General features: G+C 34.6%; 1 protein-coding gene across 4 annotated transcripts in view; it reads left to right on the forward strand.

Moving 5' to 3' along the window:
* The window catches only part of IFT74 (intraflagellar transport 74), a 36,985-nt gene extending 16,991 nt beyond the window's left edge, over positions 1–19,994 (forward strand). For 2 of the 4 annotated variants that reach the window (XM_038123349.1, XM_038123350.1), the window contains 12 exons: positions 457–519; positions 1,154–1,297; positions 2,396–2,436; positions 3,635–3,714; positions 4,482–4,484; positions 6,431–6,484; positions 8,860–8,957; positions 9,889–10,015; positions 13,873–14,036; positions 14,625–14,750; positions 17,192–17,252; positions 18,939–19,054. In XM_038123349.1, the coding sequence (XP_037979277.1) occupies positions 457–519; positions 1,154–1,297; positions 2,396–2,436; positions 3,635–3,714; positions 4,482–4,484; positions 6,431–6,484; positions 8,860–8,957; positions 9,889–10,015; positions 13,873–14,036; positions 14,625–14,750; positions 17,192–17,252; positions 18,939–19,054 (1,077 nt within the window). Of the gene's footprint in view, positions 1–456; positions 520–1,153; positions 1,298–2,395; positions 2,437–3,634; positions 3,715–4,481; positions 4,485–6,430; positions 6,485–8,859; positions 8,958–9,888; positions 10,016–13,872; positions 14,037–14,624; positions 14,751–17,191; positions 17,253–18,938 lie in introns of all 4 variants that reach the window. The other 2 variants (XM_038123347.1, XM_038123348.1) reach the window with 2 other exon arrangements.
* The last annotated feature ends 4,699 nt before the right edge of the window (positions 19,995–24,693 follow it).

Consider the following 24,693-nt stretch of genomic DNA (forward strand, 5'->3'; position numbering starts at 1 on the left):
TCCTCTGTATAGTCTGTACAGGGATGAGTTCTGTGTTTCCTATCTGTCTTAGAATGAGCTGAATCAGTACTCAGGGCTTACCTGTCTCTTTCTGGACTATGAAGAAATTGTCGTGGTTCAAATTTTAAAATTTGACTCTAAACTCCTGAAGTACAGATAATAAATTCTACTGGTGGTACTGATTTAAAAAAAAAAAAAGTAGAAAAAGGGCAAACAATTTTTTGGTAGCAGCCCAACTGCAAATAAGAACGATAAGAGTAATGGAAAAGTTGGATGCTGAAAGCAAGTGTTTACTACATCTGAGTTATGTGAAGGAGCTGGACAGAGTCTTGTCTTTCAAATTTTTAAGGACAGCAATGGGACAGTTTACAGCATTTGATACATACTAGGGTTTAGAGCAAAAAAGTAGTTAAGTAGTAATTTTTATCTGAATTTTGTATTTTCCTTCCTCTTTAGGAATTGGTTGTTCAACAGCAGGAATTGGATGCACTAAATGTGAAGGAAGAGAGTCTAAGAGCTGTATGTATGATAACAAGTGGTCTCTATACTAACCTTTGCTGAACACTAGTGTAAAGAATACTACAGTCAAAAAATACCTGTAATTTATTTTCCTTAAGTTTTCAGATACTGTAGGATCATGCTCTGGTATGGGAAGGCAAAGCTGCCTCTCTGGTTTCTACTAATAATTTCTAATCAATTTTGGGTAAAAATATCTTATTGAGGGACTTTTTTTTCATATTGGGTCTTTCATGAATAAAAGGATCTATGAGCTGAAGCATACAGTCAGAAAGTATAATTTTCAAATAGTGGTAGATATTTTTCAGTCCTTTTGAATGTTGTACATAGTTTGAAGTCCCCTAAAAACTGTGAAGTAATAAATCTCCTCAGAAAATTTGCCCAAGGAAGAACTTGTAAATCAAGAAGTAACTGATTGGGATATTCTTTTCCAGAAAATGCAATATTGACAATATGGATTATAAATTTTACTTTTTATAAAGTACTTTATAAAATGCTTTTTACTGTCTCTGTGCTTTTTGTAAGAAATAAGCTTCACTTGCAATGTATAAGTAAGTGTTGCTTAACTAAAACATGATTGCCACAATGCGCTCTTCCCATCTGAAAATAGCTAGTAGGTGTTTGCTTTTTCTGACAGGAAATAGCACACTCTGGGGTGAAACAGGAAGTTGTGCAGTTGTATGAAAAGCTCCATGAGCTCAAGGAACGTCGAGATCGAATGATTGCTGAGGAGAAGCACATGGAGTCTCCACAGGAAGAAAGAGAGCGATTGCTAAAGCAGGCAAGAATAGAAAATGTTGTTACGTAAAAGATTCTCTAAGTCAGTATTATTAGGGGTGATAATACTTAAAAATACTTAGGTTTGAACTTTGCCTTTATTTGTGCTCTAGGCAGTGCAAATAATCTGACTTTAAAAATAGTTAATGAATTGGAAAATAGGGATATTTCAGGTCCAAGGCAAAACCTGGAGACCTATTGTAGTGGGTTCAGAGGAGGGCTGTGAAGATAATCCTGGGTCTGGAGCACCTCTTCTGTGAAGACAGGATGAGAGAGTTGGAGCTGTTCATCCTGCTGGAGAGAAAGCTCTGAAGAGACCCTATAGCAAAGTCCAGTGCCTAAAGAGGGCTTATAAAAAAGTGGGCGAGTGACTTTTACACAGGCAGAAAATTCCAGGATGGGGGAAACTGTTTTAAACTAAAAGACAGAAGATTTAGACTAGGTGTTATGACAGAATTCTTTACTGTGAGGATGGTGAGGCACTGGAACATGTGGATGCCCTATCCCTGGAAGTGTTCAAGGCCAGGTTGGATGTGGGCCCTGAGCAACATGATCGAGCGGATGGCATCATTACCATGGCAGGGCTGAGGAGTAAGGGGAAGGGTGAGTTGGAAACAGGTGATCTTTAAAGTCCCTTCTAACCCAAACCATTCTATTATTTTGAGAAAACAGAATTGGTTTGGTGAGGTTTTCAGGTGGTTTGCTTGCTCCTATTCATGAGACATGTCGGTTGGGAAAACTGATCCAGTTGAACAGCTTTTGTAAGCTAACTCCAGAGAGTATCTTTGTGAGGTACTGAACAGGTATACTAGTCCAGGAGTAATTGGATCAGTTTACAATGGCTTATACTGTAACTGGACATTTATACTTCATAGATTATTGGTCTGAATGACCAATGGGAAGTGTATTTCATTGTTGAAAGTATGATTTTTAAACATTTGGAAGACATAATGCTTAAGTAATCACTTTTTGTTGGACTATGTCACAAATTTGTGATTTCAAATTCAAAAATTTCAATTATAATTCAGATTTTTTAAATAATTTTCCTTTTTTCATTTGTAGATTTAATTTCATATGTTAAAGTTGTTGAATTTTTTTATAGGTTAAAGATGATAGTCAAAAAATTGCAAGCATGGAAAGACAGTGAGTAACCCCATTATACTATTGCTATAAATCACATGTACACCCTAAAGGCACATGGTTGTGTTCCTTAACAAAGTCTGTTTCTATAGACTTGTAGAACATGACCACATCTTCAAACCTGTACTAATCTTAACCTTCCATAGAGAATACAATATGTTCTTCTGTTTCAGGTAAGCAAGTTCTGTAGTGATAAGACATTTAGATCTGCATAATAAGATACTTCCATCCCTTAGGAACACACCTTGAGAACATAAATTCGTAATAGCACTGACTTAAACTTGTTTAATGCTGAAGAAGATATTGATTTGTAAGAGATGCTCCTCTGACACAGCTATGAAATTGAACCATTATTATACTGCAGTCACATTTTTAAGTTTGTTTATGTGTTCTTAAAACCTAAGAGTTACAAAATTTCCATACTGAAGAGTAGAAGGGCATTGCTTCTTGATTCTTAGGTACTGAGCCTTTCCAAAGACTGGCCAGAAAGTGAAGTAAATTTTATAATAAATAGTAATGTATTGTGGGGGAGATAAAACAGTACAATATCTTCTGGTTTTGAGCCTTTTGTTTTCTCTTCCTTGAATGAAAAACTGAGATAATTCATAAAATCTCTTAGAAACAATATTAAATTCTTTTAAGCAATATTCCCAACTATAATTATTGGTTAATTTTAATGCATTTTAATTGGATAATAAGTTGCTTAACATAATTTTTAAATAAAGAACAATAACAAAGAATTAAATTTGAGATTTTATGTAGAAATGTGTTAAAGGTAGTTTCATTTCACACTTTGATTGATTATGTAGCAGAGTGATTTATTTGGAAATTTTTTAGTGGATTTTACTAAATACAGTTTAAGGAATACAGTTATTGCAATTTAACAATTACGTTGTACCTCTTTGAAGCTGAATAGCAACCAGCAGAGGGACTAGTTGAGTAAGTTAAGAATTACTGATGACTCAACAAAAATTGTTTTTTAATAAAAAAGAGCTACAGAACTTCTCTTTAATGAACAGAGGACTAGGTGACTAATGATTTACATATACCTTTTACAATAACAAGAATCATCCTGATATTCTTTTGGGTTTGATTATATTTCTATTTTCTATTTTTATTCTTGACTTTTCAGTTTTGTCTAAAATAAAGTAAGTATTTTACAACACAATTTTTATCTTGACTTTCATTATCTATTTGTTAGGTTGGCAGAAGTAAAAGAAAAAATAGATTATTTTAAAAAGGTCATTCAACGACTTGATACGGATCTGGAGAACCATCGAGGTAATATGATTAGAGTTGTAGCAGACTATGCAGAGCTGCATCTGTTTGTTCTATAACAAACTGTTATACCTAGGAGTTGCTTAGAACTTTGAGGCTTATGCAGTAAGCCAAGTACTCATCAGCATAAGAAGTTCTGTGCCTACAGATACAGCCTTTTCTTTTCAGACCTAACAAATGGGGAGTACCCACCTTTAGTGATACATTCAACAAGTTCATATTGAAAATTACCAAATAAAATAATAGGACAGCTGTCTGGTTTTCTGTCCAATTTATTTTTAGTATTGTTTGAGCACGGGCCCTTAAAAGATGTAAAAGATTATAGATAAAAGGAAGATCCATGCAATGGAAAGCCCTTCTTTTGATTATAAGAAATCTTGTTCAGATAGGAATTAGATAAATATATGCTTGCATTCTGAAAGTCTTTAACAAATTATTTTACTTCTGTAGGGTTAAGGAATTGATGTCTTTCTTTCTTTATGCCTTTTCTTGTGCAATCAATGTGAAATCTATCTGTGAGTTCATTCCAGGTGAATGAATATCTAAAAATCTGCCTCTAAACAAATGTTTCAGACATCTGTTTATCATCTTTTGCATGGCAAAATATTTCTTGTTTCTACAGATACTTATTTTTTTTTCATATAATTTATAAAGCCTGCTTTATTAGCTTTGTGTTTCCAGATAATATCATTGCAAACTTTATTGTTCTTTAATTTTTCCTTTTTGTTTGGCTTACAACCATTTTTTATTTTAACTTTGGAGAAATACAGAAGGTAAGAAGCGAGTTGCTTTTCATATTTTATGGTTCAGGGCACATTCACAGTCATTCATTGCTGGACTGAGTCTTTCACTGTTTTAGAAAAAGAAATCTGTTGAAGAGGAGTTTGAAGCATGTGTAGGAAGCACATGTTCTTTGTCAGCATATCAGAACCAGTCAGAATATTCAGAATCAAGTTACTTTGTGGTATAATGCAGAGGGAATTATACCTCTTCGTGTAACACAGAGGGAGTAAAGATATTCATAAAGGCTAGCTTTAAGACACAGAAATGTAAACATGCAATGCTGCCTTCCCTAGTTAATGGAGAGAAAATCACAGAGGGCTATTCATACTTCTGCTCTAAATCAGTATCCTGGTGTGTCCTTGAAATTCCTGTGCTCTCTCCCTCCCCAGTGATTTTACTTCTGGATCAGTATTTAAACATTATTACATAGCATTCCCAAAATTCAGCTCTAAAGTTTTTTATGTAAATATCAGGTGAAACAGCCCGAAAAAAATAGACATTTTAATGAAGAATTATTTAATATTTTAGAATAAATATTACAGTGTTAGAAATATTTTTAAGCAGCAAAAAGACTAAACATACGGTGTTGGAATAACTATTTTTAGGTTTTGCCTGAAAAAATCTAAATAAGTAAATAATTCACCTACTTATTGCGTGGCCTATATGCTAGCAGTAAACTTTAATAATTAGTTAATGTCAGCATTAACTCATAATTCAAGAGACTTAACTCTTCATACATTGAAGATGAGGTTGAGATCATTGTGTATTAGTGGTGTATTTGAAAGAAAACTTACTGAAAAGACATCTCAAAATTGTGGACTTCAAATATTTTTTTCTATAAACACTTGACAGATCATGTAACTCTGTTTCATGGCTCACCACTACTGGAATTTTTAAGAGTAGAGCAGGCTAAGTCATTAACTATTGGAGCCTTGCCTTGTAAAATGAAAGAGGGAGTCCAGCAAGGAGTAAAGCCCAACAGCTGCAAGGAAGCTGAAGCAGAATTGAAGTACCTTATGGCCCCTCAGGTGTTTTTATTGTTTGTATATACCAGATAAAAAAGAAAGCATGGGGATGCACAAATAAAAAGTCCTAGAGAAATTAGTTTGCTCAGTTTTATCTGTACCTATTTGATTTTTTACTTTGTATCCTTTAAAATTAAGAAATTATGTTAAAAATAAAACAGACTCAATTAAAAATGTAGATGTTTGAAACTTAAAATTATTTATAGGAAATGAATTGTCTCATCTTCTTGTGACAGATATATCAGGTGTCCCACTTTACTAATACATATAAATTATGATGTAATTATAATCAGTTGTTGAATTTAAAAATTGGGTGACTATGAATGTTATTCCTTACTTCTAATACTGGTATATTGAAGGTGTATGGAAGTGTTTCCAACTTAATTGTAGAAAGCTTTCTGTGCATTTTATTTTTCCTAGACCATTGCTTGTACAGTTCTCCTGTTTATTTCCTTGAGATTATCACTTGCAAGCTGCATATCCTTATGAAAGTCCATTCTGAGAGGTGAAAGTGCAGTTGAAGTGGCTCATATATTAAACAGGGCTGCAGAAAGTTTTAACTAATCATGGTGCCCAGATACAAAGAAGCATTTGCTCTAATTTGACTTTAGAAAAACCCTGTGAATTTCCTTTGTCCAAACCAAGTATTTATCTCACTCCTATCTATCAGAAGTTGTAATTTTGAAAGGTTGTCAAAATTGCATTGAGGCTGATTTATTATGCTATCTTCTTTTTTAATATAAAGATATATATAATATAGTTAGTTGCACTGACTACATTAAATGAAATAGGATGAGTCCTGTAGTTCCTAGGCATGTAGAAATTTTATTTTTGAAACAGATATTTTGCCTTCCTGAAGGAATCCAGGCCTGAGACAATATAAAGTTAAATCAATGTTACATGTCTTGTAGGGGAAGAAAACTGGAAATACAAGGAGTTGAAGAAGAGGGAAGAGAGCATGGACAGTAAGTTGTCTAATATTATTTAGCCTATTTTATATATATATATATATAAAATTAAACCTAATTTCACTAAATTACAGGTTTTGTTTTACTGTTAAAAAAGTTAATTTATAGCTACAGAGCTAATGTGCTGATCTTTACATGAAGTTCTGCAGTCTTGTTCTGTGGACAAGATAATTGATATCTTACATGACAATCACAAATATTCAGAGCTCCTTTCAAGGCTTTCCATCAACCCTTAAATGTCTTAGGAACACAACTTTATTTTATGAAAGCAAAGCCATAATTAATGGATTGAGCGATTAAAAGCAGAACTTCAGCATGGAAGACTGTAGATATAATTATGTAATTCTATAAAATTAGTTCTTCTCATATCTATTTACTCAAGATGAATGTTTCTAAAGCTTTGTTACATGTCAAAAAGTTTTAATGTTGTAGAGACTTTAGTAGCAACTAACAGAGGATGAAAACAACTGATTTTAAGTATACCTTATTCCTTATATACTGTAGGAGACAGCTTACAAAAAAGTTGGTCTGTTACTCAGCAAAAGGGATAATGGTCAGTAAACATGCAGTGGAGGTTCAAGGGATATAATACCTTTTTTAAAGTGTTCTCTAAAAATGCTCTATATAACTTACAGCTATCATGATATTGAGAAAAATGTCTCAGCTGATAATAAAAAACACAGCAAGTTTCAAATTGCCAGGTTTCCTGAGAAGCAGAGACAAAAGCTCACTTGATCTGGATTTTCCATATTAATACAGATGGGGTCTACAGGGCTTGACATTTTGGTTTTTGATTCTGTTAGTATTCTTCATTAAAGGTTATTACTAAAGTTCCAGTTAGTGATTTGGGGGACCTGAGAGATTGGGGGGAACATGCCAGGAGTCCTAAGGGTGGGGAAAGAGGAAATATGGTGCCTATGTAGAGGAAGAGGGGACAGGGAAATACAGGCCAGTCAGACTAGTATCAGTTTCCAGAAATAATTTGGGAAAACTATGCAGTCTAACAATATCTAAATATTGAAGGAATGGGTATATGAATAACACTAGTATTGATTTGTCAAGTACAAACAACTTTTTTTCCTTTTTTTTTCAGAGAAATACTGCAGAAAAAGGAAGGTGTAGCAGATGATGTGTAATTTAACTTCAACTTCTGCTGCCTTGTGGTCTTTTTAGATACAAGCTAGGCAAATATTGTCCATTATTAACCTATATTGTGCGTTAAGTTAAAAAATCATTAATTTTGAAAGATTCAGTGCCAAAATGAAAGGATGTACTGCGTGGGGTTTTGCAGTGCATCGGATGTTCATGTTAGTCAGTATTTTCTTAATCAGTTGGATGATGGGAGAGAGCATCTGACAGAACAGTTACAAAAAATGGTCCATCAGAAAAGCTGAAATCATGTTTGAGGATGTGGTTGGATTTTAGTATACATCTGTTATGTTAGAAATCAGTTACAAAAAAGTTTGGAAGGGACTGGGTAGAGTAACTTTTGGTTACTCTATACAAGTTTCTACACTTGGATAGAGTAACCAACAGTGAAAATGCAGAGCAGGGAGCGGTTCATTAGGTACAGCTCTGTGGTATGGCTCAGTGAAAGACAAAGTGAACATTGCTGAGCAGTATCAAACTGACAAGGAAAATACCACAACAATAGGTGTACATTGGAGTGTAAATTTTTTGACATCTGAAGTAATCTTTTTCCCTGTGCATCAAATTCTTCAGCTGAGAGTTCTGCTCATAAAGAAGGGGGCTGTCAGTGCTTAAGAAAACTGATGGGGTTATGCAGAAAGAATGACCTGCAAGGAGATATAAAAAGAATTTGTCTTTTATTTTAGAAAATTTATGACAGTTGTCAAATGTTTAAAAAGGCTGCTTCAAATAATAACAGAATAATTTATTTCTACATCTACGTGGAGGATAGAAAAGGAGTAGCATACCACTAGATGCAGAAAGATTTAGGTTGGATATTAGTAAAAACTTCCTAACAATAATGCTTACCAAGCATTGAAACAGATTGTCCAGGAGAACTGTAGAGTATCTATCAGGAGCTCTGTGTGTGAAGAATATAGACAAACATCTGAATTACAGACATAGAGCTGTCTTTGTCCTGGAGCAAGTGAATTAATTTGATGAGCTCTTGCACTCTCTTGCATTCAAGAGTTTTTATGAATCTGTGAAATACACAGCATTCACATAAAACAAGGTCAATGAGCTGACAAGTTTCAAGGTCTCTACCACCTGGCTTTTAAATAAACAATTAAAGTAACCTATCTGAAACTGTACTGCCTCTAATTTAATACAGAGTTTTGACTGGAAACAACATTGTAACCATAAAAGTAAGAGCCTTCTTTTTCATGTTTGTTAATCTCTAGATTTTCTTGCGACTTTTGAAGATGTGAAGAATCAGGAATTGGAACGAAAGGCCCAAATAGAAGCCAACATTGTTGCACTCCTGGAGCACTCAAGCAGGGTAAGCATGTAGCATTTCCATCCTCCTTTGGCAAGCTAGGACTTTAGACACACAGAACAGGAGACTGGCTGGATAAAGAATGATGGTGAATTTTATATATTTATATTTATCTACATAATTGTCTTTTAAAATGATTAAACATTAAACCATGTACAGGTGTAGTTAAAAAAAGGATTTGTTTAATTTCTCTTTTTTTCTGGGGGAAGAGTTTTGAACAGTAGTTGATATTGTAACTAGAACAAAGGAATATTTTCATAATTTCTATAACTCTTCATCTCTGCTATAACTAATATTAATGGTGATAAACATTTCCAAATACTGCAATTAAAACAACTGCAATATTTTGTTTATCCACCGTTTGCAAATCTCAGTTCATGGGTATTCTGTCACTAGTACCACTGAACTAAAAATATTTCAGTTGTCCCTCTGATCTACTAGATGTCTGAATGACCCTGATGCATAATATTTAATGTAAATATTATAAATTAATAATGTAGCAGTTCAGAAATTGTTCCCATTTCCAGTCTGCCATTTTTCTCCTTTTAAGACTTGTATTATTTTTAATGTTTTTGGCTCCCATGGATTTTTTATGTTCTAGAAAACTTTCACCTGAGTAGTATTTTGATTCTATGATTATTTTAATTGTCTCTTACCTCTTTCAGTATAGTATACCATAAGGTACATTTTAGGCACTGTCACTTAGTTTACAATGACCTATATGGCAGTACAGTTTATATTTGCTGCATATTTATTTCATCTGTGCTGGTCTATCAATACATCTTTTATCAGAAGTTGGCAGAATGTGAGTCATTCACATTTAAATCACTCAAATAACAGTGTCATAGGACAGGAGAGTTTCTTACTTGTCTAGTTACCAGTTGTTGTTTCAAAAATACAGCATGTTTTTATCATTGTTGTTGTTAACACACAGAATCTGAATCATATGAAACAAATTTCATCTGTTACCAATCAAGAGCTGAAGATTATGCAGGAAGATCTCAATTTCAAATCAAACGAAATGCAGAAATCACAGAGCACTGCTAAGAATCTGATTACAGGTGAGATCAGCAGTGGATTTTCTAATTGATTCCTTAAAATAATAAAGACTATCTGCATTGTTACACTGATATAATGTAGAAGATTTCTAAATATTAGATATCAAGCGATCTCCAAATATTAAAATACAGTGTTAAGCTCATAAATTGAAATGTTTCTGGGTAACAAGTTATTTATTTTTATCAATATATTTCTATTTGTTTTATTTATTTACTTGTATCTATTATCTTTTAGATATTGTATACTATGTATTTATAATAGGTATGTATAGTTATTTATATTTACCTTACTATTATCACTAAATTATCATTTTCCTTGCACAGGTATATGTTTAACAAGTGTATTTCAATACAGGGGTTGAATTGAGCTAGAATTTGGTTTTACTAATACTTACTTCAAAATAAGATCTTTCATGATCTTGATAGAATGTTTAATAAACTGAAACAGAGTCTTGCATAGTTATTTAACCATGTATTATTTCTAAATGTAGTTCTTAGTATCACTTATTATGGTTAAGCTTTTCCAAACAGATATGTATCACCAGGCAATTAACTGATAACAGTGAATAGCTCTCAAATCCCAAGGCTTTGGTTCTGCAGAGTGAATACTCATTTTGACTTTATTTTCTAAACACTCAAATACTTATTAGCATCTTGAGGATGTTCTCTGTAATTTCAAAAAGCAGACAGTAGTTTTCTTTCATTCCCATAAGAAGTATCTCTTTAGTTCATTATTTGCACTGTTTATGGTAGAATTATCCTAACAATTCTGTGACTTTGCCAATATCATTATTGGTTCAGCAAACCTTTCCTTGTTTGTTTGGCTGAAAGGAAGGGGCAGGAATTAGGAATGATAAATCTTTTTCTTAGAAGGCTGTTTCATGTTGTACTTCACAGTAATTTTGATAATAGGAGCCAGTAATGTGGCTTCAAAGTAGTTATGAGCAAATAAGTTGTTTGGCACAAAATTTTAGAGAAATTGATTTTCTGTTGTGTGATTTAACACTAGTGTTTGCTCATCTGCAGATACTCATTTTGCAGTTGTAGTGTAGTTTGAATTTCTGGGCCTTATATTAAAAGTTCAAATATGACTTTTTTTCTTCCAAATAAGCATCATTTCTGACTATTTTCCAATATAAAGATGTGTTGGAAGCATGTAGTGCTATAAAGGCATTATTGAAAGAAAAATTTCTTTCTCTGTAAGGGAAGAGGAGGAAGTTACAGTACATAATTTTCAGCAGACAATTTAAGTTATTCCTAAGTAAATGTCTGGCAGCTGGGATTCACAGATAGTATAACAAACAAGATTCTTTCAGAAATACAGTGAATGCTCAGTTTGCTTGGTTGAAGTTCCTTCTAATCTTTGAATTATAGCACAGCCATCTTCAGGATTCTTTTGTTATTATTAAAATCTGGATTTCCATATTTTCTTCTTGTAACAAAGATATAAAAAGTCCACCAGCAGAACCCTTAAAAAATAAAAAAAAAAAAAAGGAAATCATGAAGGGTAAACAAAAGTGCTGATGGCATAGTTTCCCAAAAACATTTCCCTGGGTCACTGTAGTCTGTTCTGAGAATTTGCCGCTGTGTACACACTGCATGCTAGATGCTGCAACTCTTGGACTATCAGAAGGAACTGGTCTGCATCCTCTTCCTGTCTCTTCCCCTAGAGGAATTTTGAGGTTTTTTCAATTCTGAGATTTTTTCATTGAGCCTACTGTTGGATAAGGATAAAATTTTCCCCTTCCAATTTCTTTCCTTTTCTCCAAAAAGTGTGAATGGATAGGAATATCCTTTGCAGTCTCATCATACTTGTATTAGACAGAACAGTCCAAAAAATTTTTTTGCCTTTTTGGCATTTAGGTTGGTACTACTCTTTACATGTAAAATAAATTCCAACTGGCCAACTATGTATAATTTTAAAATAACAAAATACAGATATTAGAACAACTATATAAAAAGTGAAAATGCTGTGATGAGACCGATGTAAATCCTTATGAACATCTATAGTTGTTTTCTGTTATTTCTCTCCAATCTGAGTTTATTTTTTTAATTTTATTTTTTACTGTTTCTGATTAAAATTCTCATTTATTTGTGTCCTTAAGCATTTGTCTTTAAACCACAGGGCTCTAGGAACATGCAAAGTAAAGAGGTGACCTGTTCAGTTGTGGTTTACAATCTGTCATTGACCAATGCCAGATACTTCATTGTGAAAGACTGAGCAGTTATAAAATATTGTAGACCTACTGAATGAGTTTTCTTAAGTCCTTTATGTCCTTTGCAGTGGAAGGCAGACTGTTAATTACTTATATGTGAAGCAATCAAAAATATTGTAATTTAAAATCCTTCTTTTAGTTTGCATGGGAATTTTTCATATGTATATAAATGCTCCTTGCACACAGAGGACACTTTCAATCTTACCTTATGGATAAGGATTATAAGGTTCCAGTTATTTCCTCAGAATAATTGCAAATGCTGCAAAAATCTTGGTTTGTCTTTTTTTTTTTTATTTTGAGGTTCCTAAAGAAATCATGAAAGTGCTCTGTAATATGCCAGAAATGTTGATAAAAGTGAGTGTTTCACTCTAAAATGTATGGCATAAATACACAAGCAGAGAGATGAGTAGCAAAATCTTGCTCTGAGAGTGTTTTGATCAGGTGAGATTTTTCCATATAAGTCCACTGACAGAACTATACCCACAGTTTTTGGAAAGGTGAATTCTCCTTCTATCACATGGACACATTTTTTTCTGCCTTAAAGATTTATACTTTCTTGGTTAAGTTGGGGAGAAAATTTTCTCCCCTTTTTTCAGCAGATGAGCACAAATCTCAAGATGCAAACCTATGCCAAGAGAATGTTTTTTTGTGCAGTCTCATCGCTCTTAATAGCCCATGTTGCCTGATACTTTGGAATGTGGGAAGAAAACTGCATTATCTCTGTTGTTCTTCTGAGTTAGACACAGATCTGAAACATAAGATAATATAGCCATGTGTTCAATGTTCAGGAACGTGAATGAAATACAATGACGGTCAGATCACAAAACCATCCAAACTAAGTCTAGCCAACATCTAGTCCTTCCTGACTCCAGCTAAGTAACTTACCCCAAGACTGAGTCAAAGTATTTTTATTACTTCATGTATCTGTATTGTTTCTTCTCTCCCACGTCTGGACAGTTTCAGTCTCTACAGTCCTCTTTATGTCATAATCCACCCACAGTTCTAATTCCTTTAATTACATAACTCTGTTATGTTTTTAGTGGCATCTCAGAAGTAAATGCTGTATATTGTAGCCTGTGTTGATGTTGTAAGCTCTGACACTTCTTTTTTTGAAGAATGTATGAAACATATATGAAAGTGTTTTCCTGTACAAAGCAAATGTTTACAGCAAGTTTCACTATTTGTTGTCCTAAAACTAAGCCTTATCCATATTCAAGCAGCACAAATAAAAATAACATGATGCTAAAAAACTCATAAAAGTACTTCTTTGATTTGTCTGCATTTTGTCTGTACTTCTATTGCATTGCAATAAACTTCTTGTAAGTTATCACCGCTGCTTTAAGACTGTGGTGCTATAAACATTACAAATAGAAACACTGTGATACAGATAATCACATTTTCATTACTCTTCATTTATGGATTATAATTCAGTAATTTTAGTGTATGAGTCTAACTTGTGACATGGTTGTAAAGATCAATTTTTTTATTTCATTCACATTAATAGCTCCCATAAATATAAAAAATCAGAAGTATATTTAGGAGCTGTTTATATTGGTTAAATATAGCATAAATCTTTATGTAATGGGCTGTCTATTTTGAAACAAAAAGTACTGTTAATTAGAGATTGTGTTTCTGGTGATCTAGAGAGTCAAAAACTGCAGCTGGACCTACAGAAGATGGAACTGTTGGAGGGCAAGATGGTTGGTGAGCTGGCTTCTCTTAAAGACAAAATTGAACAGACAAAAGCAGAGTTGGAGATCTACAATAATTTGCCAGCTCTGAAAGCATCAGGAGAAGGAAAGAAAAAGGTAATGAAAGGGATGAAACAAAGTGTGTGCTTTTGAACAGCTAGTGGAGGGGAATCCAGTTTTGTGACTGACAGTCCTTCTGACAGCTGAAAAACAGGATTGCACATCAGTGCAAATTAATCCAAATACTATTTTGCTTATATGTGTGACTTGTTAACTGGGTACATGTAGCAGGTATTCAGCTGGGTATCTTTTGAGAACCTTCTTCCACAAAATCTCCCCATTCTATTTTAGCAATTCAGCTAAACTCTTATGCAATTTGTGACTACCCATAGCTTTGAATTTAGCAATCTAACACGGAACACAAGCAAAAGAGAATTTCCTACAAATTCTTAATAACGACATTCCCACTAGTGCTCATACAATATTGTCTAAGCATACAACTTGGTCATAATCATTGATTATTATTTTTGGGATAGAACATGCAGTGCTAGAGAAAGGCATATGAGTTCTTTATGCATATGCATGTGGTCATGTTCTAAAAGGAGAAAAATAGCATCTTGAAAGGTAAATTGAAGTAATGTGCCTGAAGCCTGCTGCAAATGAACTCATCCATTAATCAGTTTGTGTTGGGTTTTTCCTAACTAGAAACTTGAGGATGACAAAGAAAAATTAACAAAATGCAGTCGTGCTTTTAAGAAAATAATGGAGCATTTGAATACAGAGTATGAGACACTAAAGAAGGAGCTGCAAGAAAATGAGACCCATTCTCAGGTATAGGTCAAGTTACGTATTATTCCTTCAGTTGTTTGTTTCTTGGTTTTGGTTTTCTCATACACATGAAGCATAGTACAGACAGAATCTGTTTGTTCCTTCTCAGTGAACCTTTCAAAGTCATGTGTTCTAAGTGTGTAACTGTATTTGCTGTTTTCAAACAAAAGGTAATATTGTGCCAACAAATGGCTTGTAAGCTTTGGATATTAGCAGAGATCTTTCTGAGCTAAAAGTTATGTGTATAATTTGTTTAAGTGTTTGTGGTAATCTTGCTCAGAACTCTCTACCTTCTGCCCTCCCTTTGCTTAAGTAGTTTGAGGACAAACTTAGAAAGAAACTGCAGGGAAAAAAAAGGTCACTACTAGTTAACTAAGATCCCTTTTGCTTTTAAAGTCATGGGGTTTTTTTTTTCCTTTAAATCTGTGCTATTAATTCCATTTTCCTTTTTCCAATTCTGCTCCCTGCAGGCCACGGAAGTTTTAGAGTCTGTTCACATTTAAACAGCTTTTGTATACATGTATGTTTACATTTCAAAAGTGAATCGGGAAAGAAGATGTTTATAACTTCTTGATTGGCTTCTATTCTTTCATTATAAACCCACATAAATTGCTGTCATTTTGGCAGCAGAACTGTACTGGTATATATGTTTGAATGCACACAAGAAAAATAGATAACCTTAAAATGAGGTGGAAAGGGAAACTGATTTTTTTTATGCATTTCACTGTTTTTTATTGATGGAGGTTGTTGAGATATTTGTCCTGTAGAACTGTTATTTTTTCTAATACAGTTAAAAGCTGAAGGTCATATTATACATGTTTAAGTTTACTTTCTTTTGAAATGAATGTTGTGGAGCAGATGAGAAGACATGGCTCTAACTGAGGCATATGTGTCCATTTGTAGCATAGGATTATTATAATCATTCCAGGGTGAATGATTAAGCTACATGCTGAAGTATGGAAGACTTCAGATACTGTGAATCTTTTTTTGCCAGGATCAAATTCTAGGGTTTAGGTAAATTAGAAATGCATACCCAAACAGTTAAGATACTTGCATAATGAGGCTAAACATTTTATATAAAACAGTAGTTGTATGGAATTTCTTCAGTTCATTAAGCTGTGGCAGGTTGTTTTTTTTTTTATGTGTGTGAAAATGATTTGTTTCTTTACTTTTTATGTCCTGAGTGTAAAAAAATTAGGGTGAATTAAGGTATGTCCTATAATAACTGATTATTTGACATTCATCAAGCATTTTGAAGTACAAATATTGTTCATAAATGTGGAGGACTTGGGCAGTTTTGCAAGAGGTCAGCTGGTCTTCAAGCAGTTACTATAAAAATACACTGAATCTTTCCTTTTCTGTGTGCAAAATAGTAAGTATTTCAGTGCCAGGCTCCTTTACTGACTGTGTTGTGTGCAGCAATGTCTACCAAAAGGACAATAATAATTCTAATTAGCCAGAAATATTTAGTCTTGGAAACAAATGATCGCCTTGTTTGCCGCAAACTAGTACACTAGATAACTAGTGATTCTTTACTGTTAAGGTTTGAATTATATGGAAACTATTTTCATCTCTTCCAGCTTAAGGAAAGCTTTAAAGTAAAATACTGTAATATTTTCCTTATTTATTACCTTAGTTTCCACTTAAAGTTTAGTCTCAGAATGGTTTTTAGTTTTTCTTTTAAAAATAACATCTTCATATCTTGAAATGCAGAACCTTGAACAGTAGCATCAGAAAAACAAATATAAAATTGTATTGTAAGGAAGCAGCCATCAATATAATGTCCACATTAGTTTCCTGTTGATGCTGAAAGTATTGAAGAAGTGCCAGCGCTGAACCCACAGTCCTACAATCTTCTCGCTGCAGCTCCGTTCTTATCACAACTTCTGGCATCAGACAGGAAACTTAACTATGGAAGTAAGGAAGTTCCTTCTATGTAGTGCAAAGTCCAAGACAGTGTCAGGAAATATTGTATCTTTGGTGATTTTAGATCTTACCGATTCTAAGAAGAGATCCATCTAGATGATATGGAGCATAATTAGAATTAGTATCTCCCCGAATTGTTCACCTTTTACTTCTGACTTGCCTGTTAACTTTCTTATATTACAAATCTTGAATTCTCATCTGATTTTTTCATCTGTCACTGCAGTTGCATACTTATAAAAAGCATACATATACATATAAAAGCATGCATACATATAAAAGCACTGCAGTGCTTTTATACTGATGGATTATGAAGTGCTCAATTATATATGCAGGTTAATCATGAGCAGCTTTAACAGCATTTTGCCACTGTTTCTCATTCCTGTGTTTTTTATGTGAAATAACTTTGATCTTATCAGTTGATAGAGTACAAGGTACTGATACAAGATTATTTGTGTAAAATATGTATGTAATTATTACCTTTTTCATTTTTGGCTCTTTGTGTGTTTTTGTGTTTTCAGCTTACAAATTTGGAGAGGAAGTGGCAGCACCATGAGCAAAATAACTTTATGATGAAGGAGTGTATCCTTTTCTTTAAGAAGTAAGAGTTAAATTCACACACTGTATTAATTGAGGAAGAAGTCTGTTTCCTCCAGCAGAATAAGACAGGACAGAATGGGCTGCAAAAGACAGTGGAGGAGGGGAAAGGCAATCCTTTGCAAATATCTGCTTATCTGATAGATATTATATATAGCAAAACTTGAATGTGTTGTCTGAATGTGTTTTACAGAGTCCTAAAACATAAGCTTTGCCTTGCCGTCTGGAATTTTTCCTTCTTTCTCAGGTTTTCTGCTAGGTGACATATAAAGTTTATCTTCACATCTCTCTAGTCTTACCTGATATTAATCTGACAGCGTAGCATTGTTTGAAAACATGCTGGGGTGGGGGAACTGTCTTGTAGCTCTCTCTTTATGGGATTCAGATTAACAAGTTGCATTCCAGTAATCATGTCAACAAAATCATTACTTGCTGATTTGCAAATGGCTTTCATAAGATAGTTTTTGAAATTAGGAAAAGCGCTGAATTTTTGTTTTAATTAAAACTGATGGTTCTTCTCAGCTAGTACTATTTTTCTATTTTTCTCCTTAGTTATGATAGAGATCTGAATAGGACCAGTCTGTGCTTTTATTTTATATTCTAGGGGCACTGAATTCACTGCAATAAAATTACTTCTTTAAAATTATTTAAGAAATAAACTGTTAATTTAAAAATCTGAAATCTCTAAGATGCACAAAATCACTGTTACGTGATTACAGTACAAATGTAATTGGTAAAGGTAACTTCAAAACTAGACCCCACTATCTAGTGTAGTGTGTTGAACAATGAACATTCCTTCATGTCTCAGAAAATGGCATAGGGATATATTTCAGGCAATTCTGTGTTAGCCTAGCCATCACAGAAATAATACTGATGATGATGATAATTATTTAGTAATTTATGCATACACATATAGCTATATTTATATGTGTACATGTAATGTTGTTTTCTGCAAATACCAAATATCCAATTTCTCTAATTTGCTAAGTGCTCTAATTCCTAGAAAAATATCTGAAAAAAGTCTTGGACAGTGTAATATGGTTGGAGCCACCTCCTCTTTGAAGGAGGCTCTACAGGGATATTTTATTAAGGCAATTCTCTTAAACACAATTTTTCTCAACAGAAAAGACTTTAAGACAAGCCAAGAGAAAAATTTGATCAGGATATTAAGGTATCTCCTAACTTGGTGTAAAATATTGCCTATCCAAGTGCAGACCCTTATACAGAGTACTTAGGTCCTCTTGGGCTACTGGAGTGGCGCTGCTTTCTTGGACAGGGTCTTCTGTAGCCATTCAGTTATGTACAGCCGTGCATAACTGAATGCCTTGAAATGGTTTGGTTTGCAATGTAACAATAAGCAGAGTCCTTCATGAGGAACTTATTGCATATATATATATATATATATATATATATATATGTATACACACACATACATATATATGAACAAAAGTGACTTAGCTATATAATCGCTTCCTTTTTTTAAAGTGCTTGTCGTGAGATGGCAGCTAATAAATAAGTGTACATCTTTTAGCCCCAGTCTGAGTTTTTTCTACTATTTTCCTCCCTTGACAGTTTTCACAGAAGGAAATGTATGGTATTGTGGTTCTCTTGTGATCTGTGATTATGCTCATATTTATACTGGCATTTTGTTTCCTTAATTCTTCTAATCAGTCATAGCAACAAAAAGTCAGGAGAGTGACTACCAGCCAATAATGAAGAATTCGAGAAAGCTGGTCAAAGAATACAACAAAGCTCTCATAGAAGCTTTACAGAACACCAAGAACTGAACCCAGGCATTTCCTTCCTGCCCGAATGGACCAACAATGAGAGATGTGCAAAGGCCATGTGGAAAGCTGGACTATTGAGATAATTTATTCACCACTAGGGTGACAGATATTCTTAAAATTATTTTTCTAGGTTTTTAGAAGTTACAGGTTTTAATACTGTCCCTCCTTTTGCACTGTTTAAAATTTTTGGAAATAAACATCTGAATTTTAGAAACAAAAAGGAAGTACTGCCCAATGAGTTATTGAGGCCCTTTGTTGAATTGCATCTCAAATGTGAAATTTTAGTCTGCTTTACACCCTGAATTTCTAATTGCCTTGTAGTCCTACCCCTGCCAAACAGAACAGGACTGCGTGACAGACTGTCATATGCATTATCTTAAATTAAGTGCATAATAAGATAAGTGGTGTTATCAACATACCATACCTATATATATATATAGCAATTTATACCAAGTAAGGAAAGCATCTAAGGATGACAAGCATCTTTTAAAGTCAAAATTGCTTCATAGTAAAATCTTACAATAAAAACAAATGCCAGCAAATTTTCTTTTCCTAATGGGCAATTAATTTTGGGTTTTTTAAAGATGTAATTATAAAGAGCAAACTCTGATAAAAAGTAGTAAAACATAGCTAACACTGATTTTGTGTGAAGCATTTTACTCCTGTAGTGTTCGCTAGTAAAGGAAATAACAGAGAAACTTTTTTGTATTTTCTGCAATGTTTTTTTTCCCTCTAGTTTCAAGCGGCAGTATCATATGAAACCTCTGACAAAAATCCATAAGGAAGAGTTTCAACATAGAACAAAAATAGGGCTTATATAGAAAATAACAATGTGCTTTATGATACCAAAATTTCAGAAAACGTTTAGATTAAAAAAAAAGCCATTTATATTTGTCTCACATTCTACATGTAATGTATTTTATAAACTGCTTATTGATCATTTCTTTCACCTGGTATATTGGAAGCTAGTCCTGATCAAATAGAAAAAGCACAGTTGACTGTAGATAGAAATCTTAGCTGAACAGTAAACTAGTCTTATAGAAAGAAACTACAAAAAAGTAGTGGGATCTGGATTCATAGTTGTTCTGCTCTCCTTGAAAAGTTTTCCAGAAAAGAGGTAGACTATGCATCTCACTTCATGAAACTGGAGTAGAGAAATTATTAGGAAATGTTCTGAGTCCATTAAAATAGTTCTGTATTTTTGTCTCTAAATTTCCTCAAATCTGTGATTGTCTTTTTGAGTATAAAAAAATATGTAAGCTAAAAATGTTGAAGATTTGTGTAGAAAGCACTGTGTTTGCTAATTCAGCACACTGAGTGGTGTTGCTCTATGTGTTTAGAATATTTAGAGATAATGGAATGGGATTTCTATAAACTAAGGACTGTTATCTAGGGGAAATTCCCACTGAAGTCTCTTCCTTCCTGTCAGAGTTTCAGCTATTCCAGAGAAAGCCCATTATTTGCAGAGATAAAGTTGAAGTCTAATATTCTCACCAATTGAACCATCAGCCAGAGAGATCACCTCCTAAATTCCACTTGTGCTAGAATAACATATTGCAATGAGCAATGGAAAAAAGCTGCAGTCTGAATAAACAGACTGTTTTGACTTTGCTTTGTCTCAGGGCAGGGGAAGGTTTTATTCCTTGGTAGACATTCTGTAAGATAGCATGGTAAAGCTTACAGATTTTTGCTGTGTTCCCAGGAGATGCCTGTCATGAAATCCCTTTCTCCAGCATGTGGTTCTGTTCCTTGTTCTACTGAAGGATCTTCAGATAACCTGTTTCTGTGTAAGAATCTCATCACTCATTCTTTCTCTTAACAATTCACCTTTATGATCCTTGATAGCAGTCATAGTACCCATGGCTGAAAAGAACTGTATACATTTGCTAAGCTCTGTGGCAAGTGTTTCATCTCCCTCTGGAAGATTTTTAATTCACTCCTCAGTAGTGAGCCGTGAAATTATGTAGCTCCTCAAGTGTCAGTGAAAATCACCTTTTCCTTAACTCTATATATATGTATTATTTTTTAATACAATATAAATACCAGACAGTGTTTTTTCACTGAAGCTCCTGTGTGTACATCAGGACATGAATTCAGTAACACAGGTCTCTCTCTACCCAGACAATCTTTTATCCATTTTATGCTATGACTTCATACTGAGAGGACATGAATTAGCCATCAGCATCTGCATAGTGGAGATATTTAAAATCTCTTCTGCTCACCTTTCTCAGCAGGGCTGAGTAAGCATCACCTCCCTCAGCCTGCCTGGCAATGCTCTTCCTAATTTGCCCCAGAATTTGCCTGGCCTGTTTTGCTGTGCATTGGTGTCTGTTGGTCGGCATGGTGTACACCAGGAAGGGCGCCAAGGTGCCTCTCAGTAAAGCAGGTTTCCCGCCACTCAGCCCTCAGTGTGCATGGGTGCCTGGATTGTTCCTCTGTGGGGGCAGGTCTGTGCATGTATGGAACGTGTGGAATTCCACTGTGTGGAACTTCATGACATTCTTGGTGGCCCACTTCACCTGTTTAGATCCCTCTGAACAGCACTACACCCATATGATGTATCAGCCACTCCTCCCAGCTTTGTGTCATCTGCAAGCTTCCTGAGGGTGATCTCTGACCGATCATCCAGGTCATCAGCTAAAAGGTTAAACTATATTGCCCTTGTGGAAAGGTTAAACTATATTGCTCCCACACCCATATCCATGGCTGTGGTATTCCACTACTGGTTGGCCTCCAGCTGGACTTCAGGCAACTGACCACATAGTGAGCCCCAAGCCTGCTTATCTAACCGTACTTTGTCAGCTTATCTGTGAGGATTTAATGGAAAACTCTGGCAAACACCTTGCTTATGCTAAGGTAAACAACATCCACACCTCTCTCCTTTCATGCTATTAGTTGCCTCATTGTGGATGGCTATCAGGTTGGTTCAGCATAATTTCTGCTTCTTAAGTCTGTACTCTGCTCATTATCAACTTCCCATCCTTCATGTGTCTGGAGATTGTATCCAGCCTTAGTTGCTTCACAACGTTCTCAGAGATTGAGATGAGGCTGACCAGTCTGTCATTGGACAGATCACTCTTCTTCCTCTCCTGAAGGTAGAAGTGACACATTCTAGCTTTCAGTACTCAGAAGCCTCTTCCTTACCACCATAAAATAAAAAAGGCACTCAGCAATGACCTTGCAATGCCTTAAGTCAGCTATCTCTCTACACATGTGGGTGCATCTCAGCAAGCTCCATGTAATTACACGTATGCAGTTTGTTAAAAGTTCTCTTACCTAGTCCCCCTGCAGTAAGATGCCACGGAGGCATGAGGATACCAGGATACTGTCACTTCCACATCTCACTTCAATGGCACACTGTATGAAAAGAAGCATTTCAATTTCAAAGCCTTCAATCAAAGCATCTGTTGCTGCCATGTTATTTGTGCTTGAGGACGAGTGCAGGAATTATTGCTGTTGTTCCCAGCACATGATGGCATGACAGTACACCAACCTCATTCCCATATATACAGGGATATCATCATATCTCCAAGCAAACTGTATTTTTGCTGAAAGCAAAGATAATCCTCTTGTTTGTCTTCCTGCTTCATCTTGCCTTCATTACTTTTCATGGTGATTTTAAAAAGCTTGTTTTTCTTTCAAAATAAGTTTATTTTTTAATTTCTCTTAGTGAGCTTAGAAGGCAACAATGCAATATTCCTGGGAGCAATTCTAGATAGGCAGAACACTGAGAGTTCTTTCTGCCTGACAACTTTAGTTAATGGCTCTTAGTGCTAGCATGTGCTGTTTCACAATTGTAGGGACATGTTTCCAAGGTGAAGTGTTTGTAAATTCTTTCTGTACACTTCTATTTTCCTGCTGCAAACATAAAACAAAAATACGAGGCATAATGCAGGCCTTATGAAAAGGTGCAAGCCATTAGAATGTCTTAGTTTGAGGAGAAAAAGATTAAAGGCTTCCTTTGTAACTATTCTTAAAGTATCTGCTTTGAGAGAGCTCCTTGGAAATGTGTCTCTTGGTGATAATGGGTGTGGTGGGTGTAGCAATTGGAGTGAAAACCCTTCAGATTCTGAAAGTGATCCTAAAATGGGAGCTTGCTTTAACACCTGCATGGTGTGAATAGCAGCTGAGCACCAATGATGCACGTCTTGTGTGTGCAGAGCAAGGCTCTGAAATGCAGGTCAAGCATTCAGAAGGGAACTGGATTCCTCCCGGACAAAATAGTTGTCATCTTTTTCGTTTTTAATAAATAGGAAGGAAGCCTTTAAGCATTCACTGTTATAGAGATTATTTGGATTCAAATCCCAGCTTTGATCAATCATTTGTTGTGATTGACAGAATCTTGGAGCAAAGAAAGAAACGTTTTTACCCTGAATTGTGCTCAACACTTAGAGGTCTTCCTTTAAGGAAGGAGGACTAACTGGACAATATGCCAAATGTGTGAAATGGGAGGAAATGCTCCAAATTAAAAAAAAAAAAAAAAAAAAAAAAAACCAAAAAAAAAAACAAAACCAAAAACGGAGAGAGAAAAAGAGCCATAAATGTAAAATTATCCACTCTTGTCTCTTGTTTCCTCCTGTAGATCTAATTCCTTGAAAGCTACGTTCATTTAAGGTGACTGAACTTGGTTCACTGAATACTGGTATCTTTGTATCAGCCCCAAGATTTCTGCTGTGCAGCAAAGGATGAGTAAGGTGCAAGACCTCTGTCTCCAATATACAACTTAAGTTTGCCCACAAATACTTGTGATGTTAGTGGGGCTCAGCACTTCTTACAATTAAGAAGAAAAAGAAAATAGTGACTGTAGTAGAAATTATCAGTTGCATCAGTGACTTTAAGAGTTATGCATGAAAGACAAAATTCCAAATTAAGCCTTCAAATTTCCAAGATTTCTGCAAGATTGCCAATTCCAAATTTGGAAGAAGAGGCAGGTGGATGGCAAATTTATTACTAAGTTGTACTTGTTTAAAATCACTGTTAAAAAGCACCATTGAATCATACTAACAGTGTGATAATAAGTCAGTGGAAGATAGTAGGCCCTGCAAACAGGATATTAAGAATTTCTGTAACCCTTATGGCTGAGAACACTATTCCTGGTCCTTGAAAACAATAGTCTGATCTTCAAAGATCACATGTATTAAGAGGCTTATGAAATTAATCTTTATTTCTCCAGATGGAAAAAATATGAAATTTGCCTTGTTCATGCCCTTTTACTTTAAGCACTAATAGTATTATTGCTGTGCATCATTTGGGGAGATTTAATATCAATATCTTAAAGATATTTGGATATACAACTGTAGCCATTAAACATAGATACGTAGACTCATTTGTACTTCAAAATATGTTGTAAAAACTTATAATGAAAGTAGTAGAGCAGAGAAGCAAATTTTTTTTGTCCTTCTGCTGACAACAGCCAGGCCATTCTAAAACATACATGAAGCATTTTTCAGAGGAATATGAGTGACTTGCAAAGTCAAAGTTTTCAGAGCACAAATTTTAGACAAATAGCTTAATGTACTTCACAATGACTTTACTGATACAGAAGTTCTAAAGTACTCCTGTGTTTTTTCATCAGCTGAGCTTTCCCTTTGAAAGAAACCTGAAATTCCCATCAGGTTCTATGTTTAATTCCATTCAGT

The sequence above is a fragment of the Motacilla alba genome, chromosome Z (assembly GCF_015832195.1).
Source record: "Motacilla alba alba isolate MOTALB_02 chromosome Z, Motacilla_alba_V1.0_pri, whole genome shotgun sequence".
Taxonomy (NCBI): domain Eukaryota; kingdom Metazoa; phylum Chordata; class Aves; order Passeriformes; family Motacillidae; genus Motacilla; species Motacilla alba.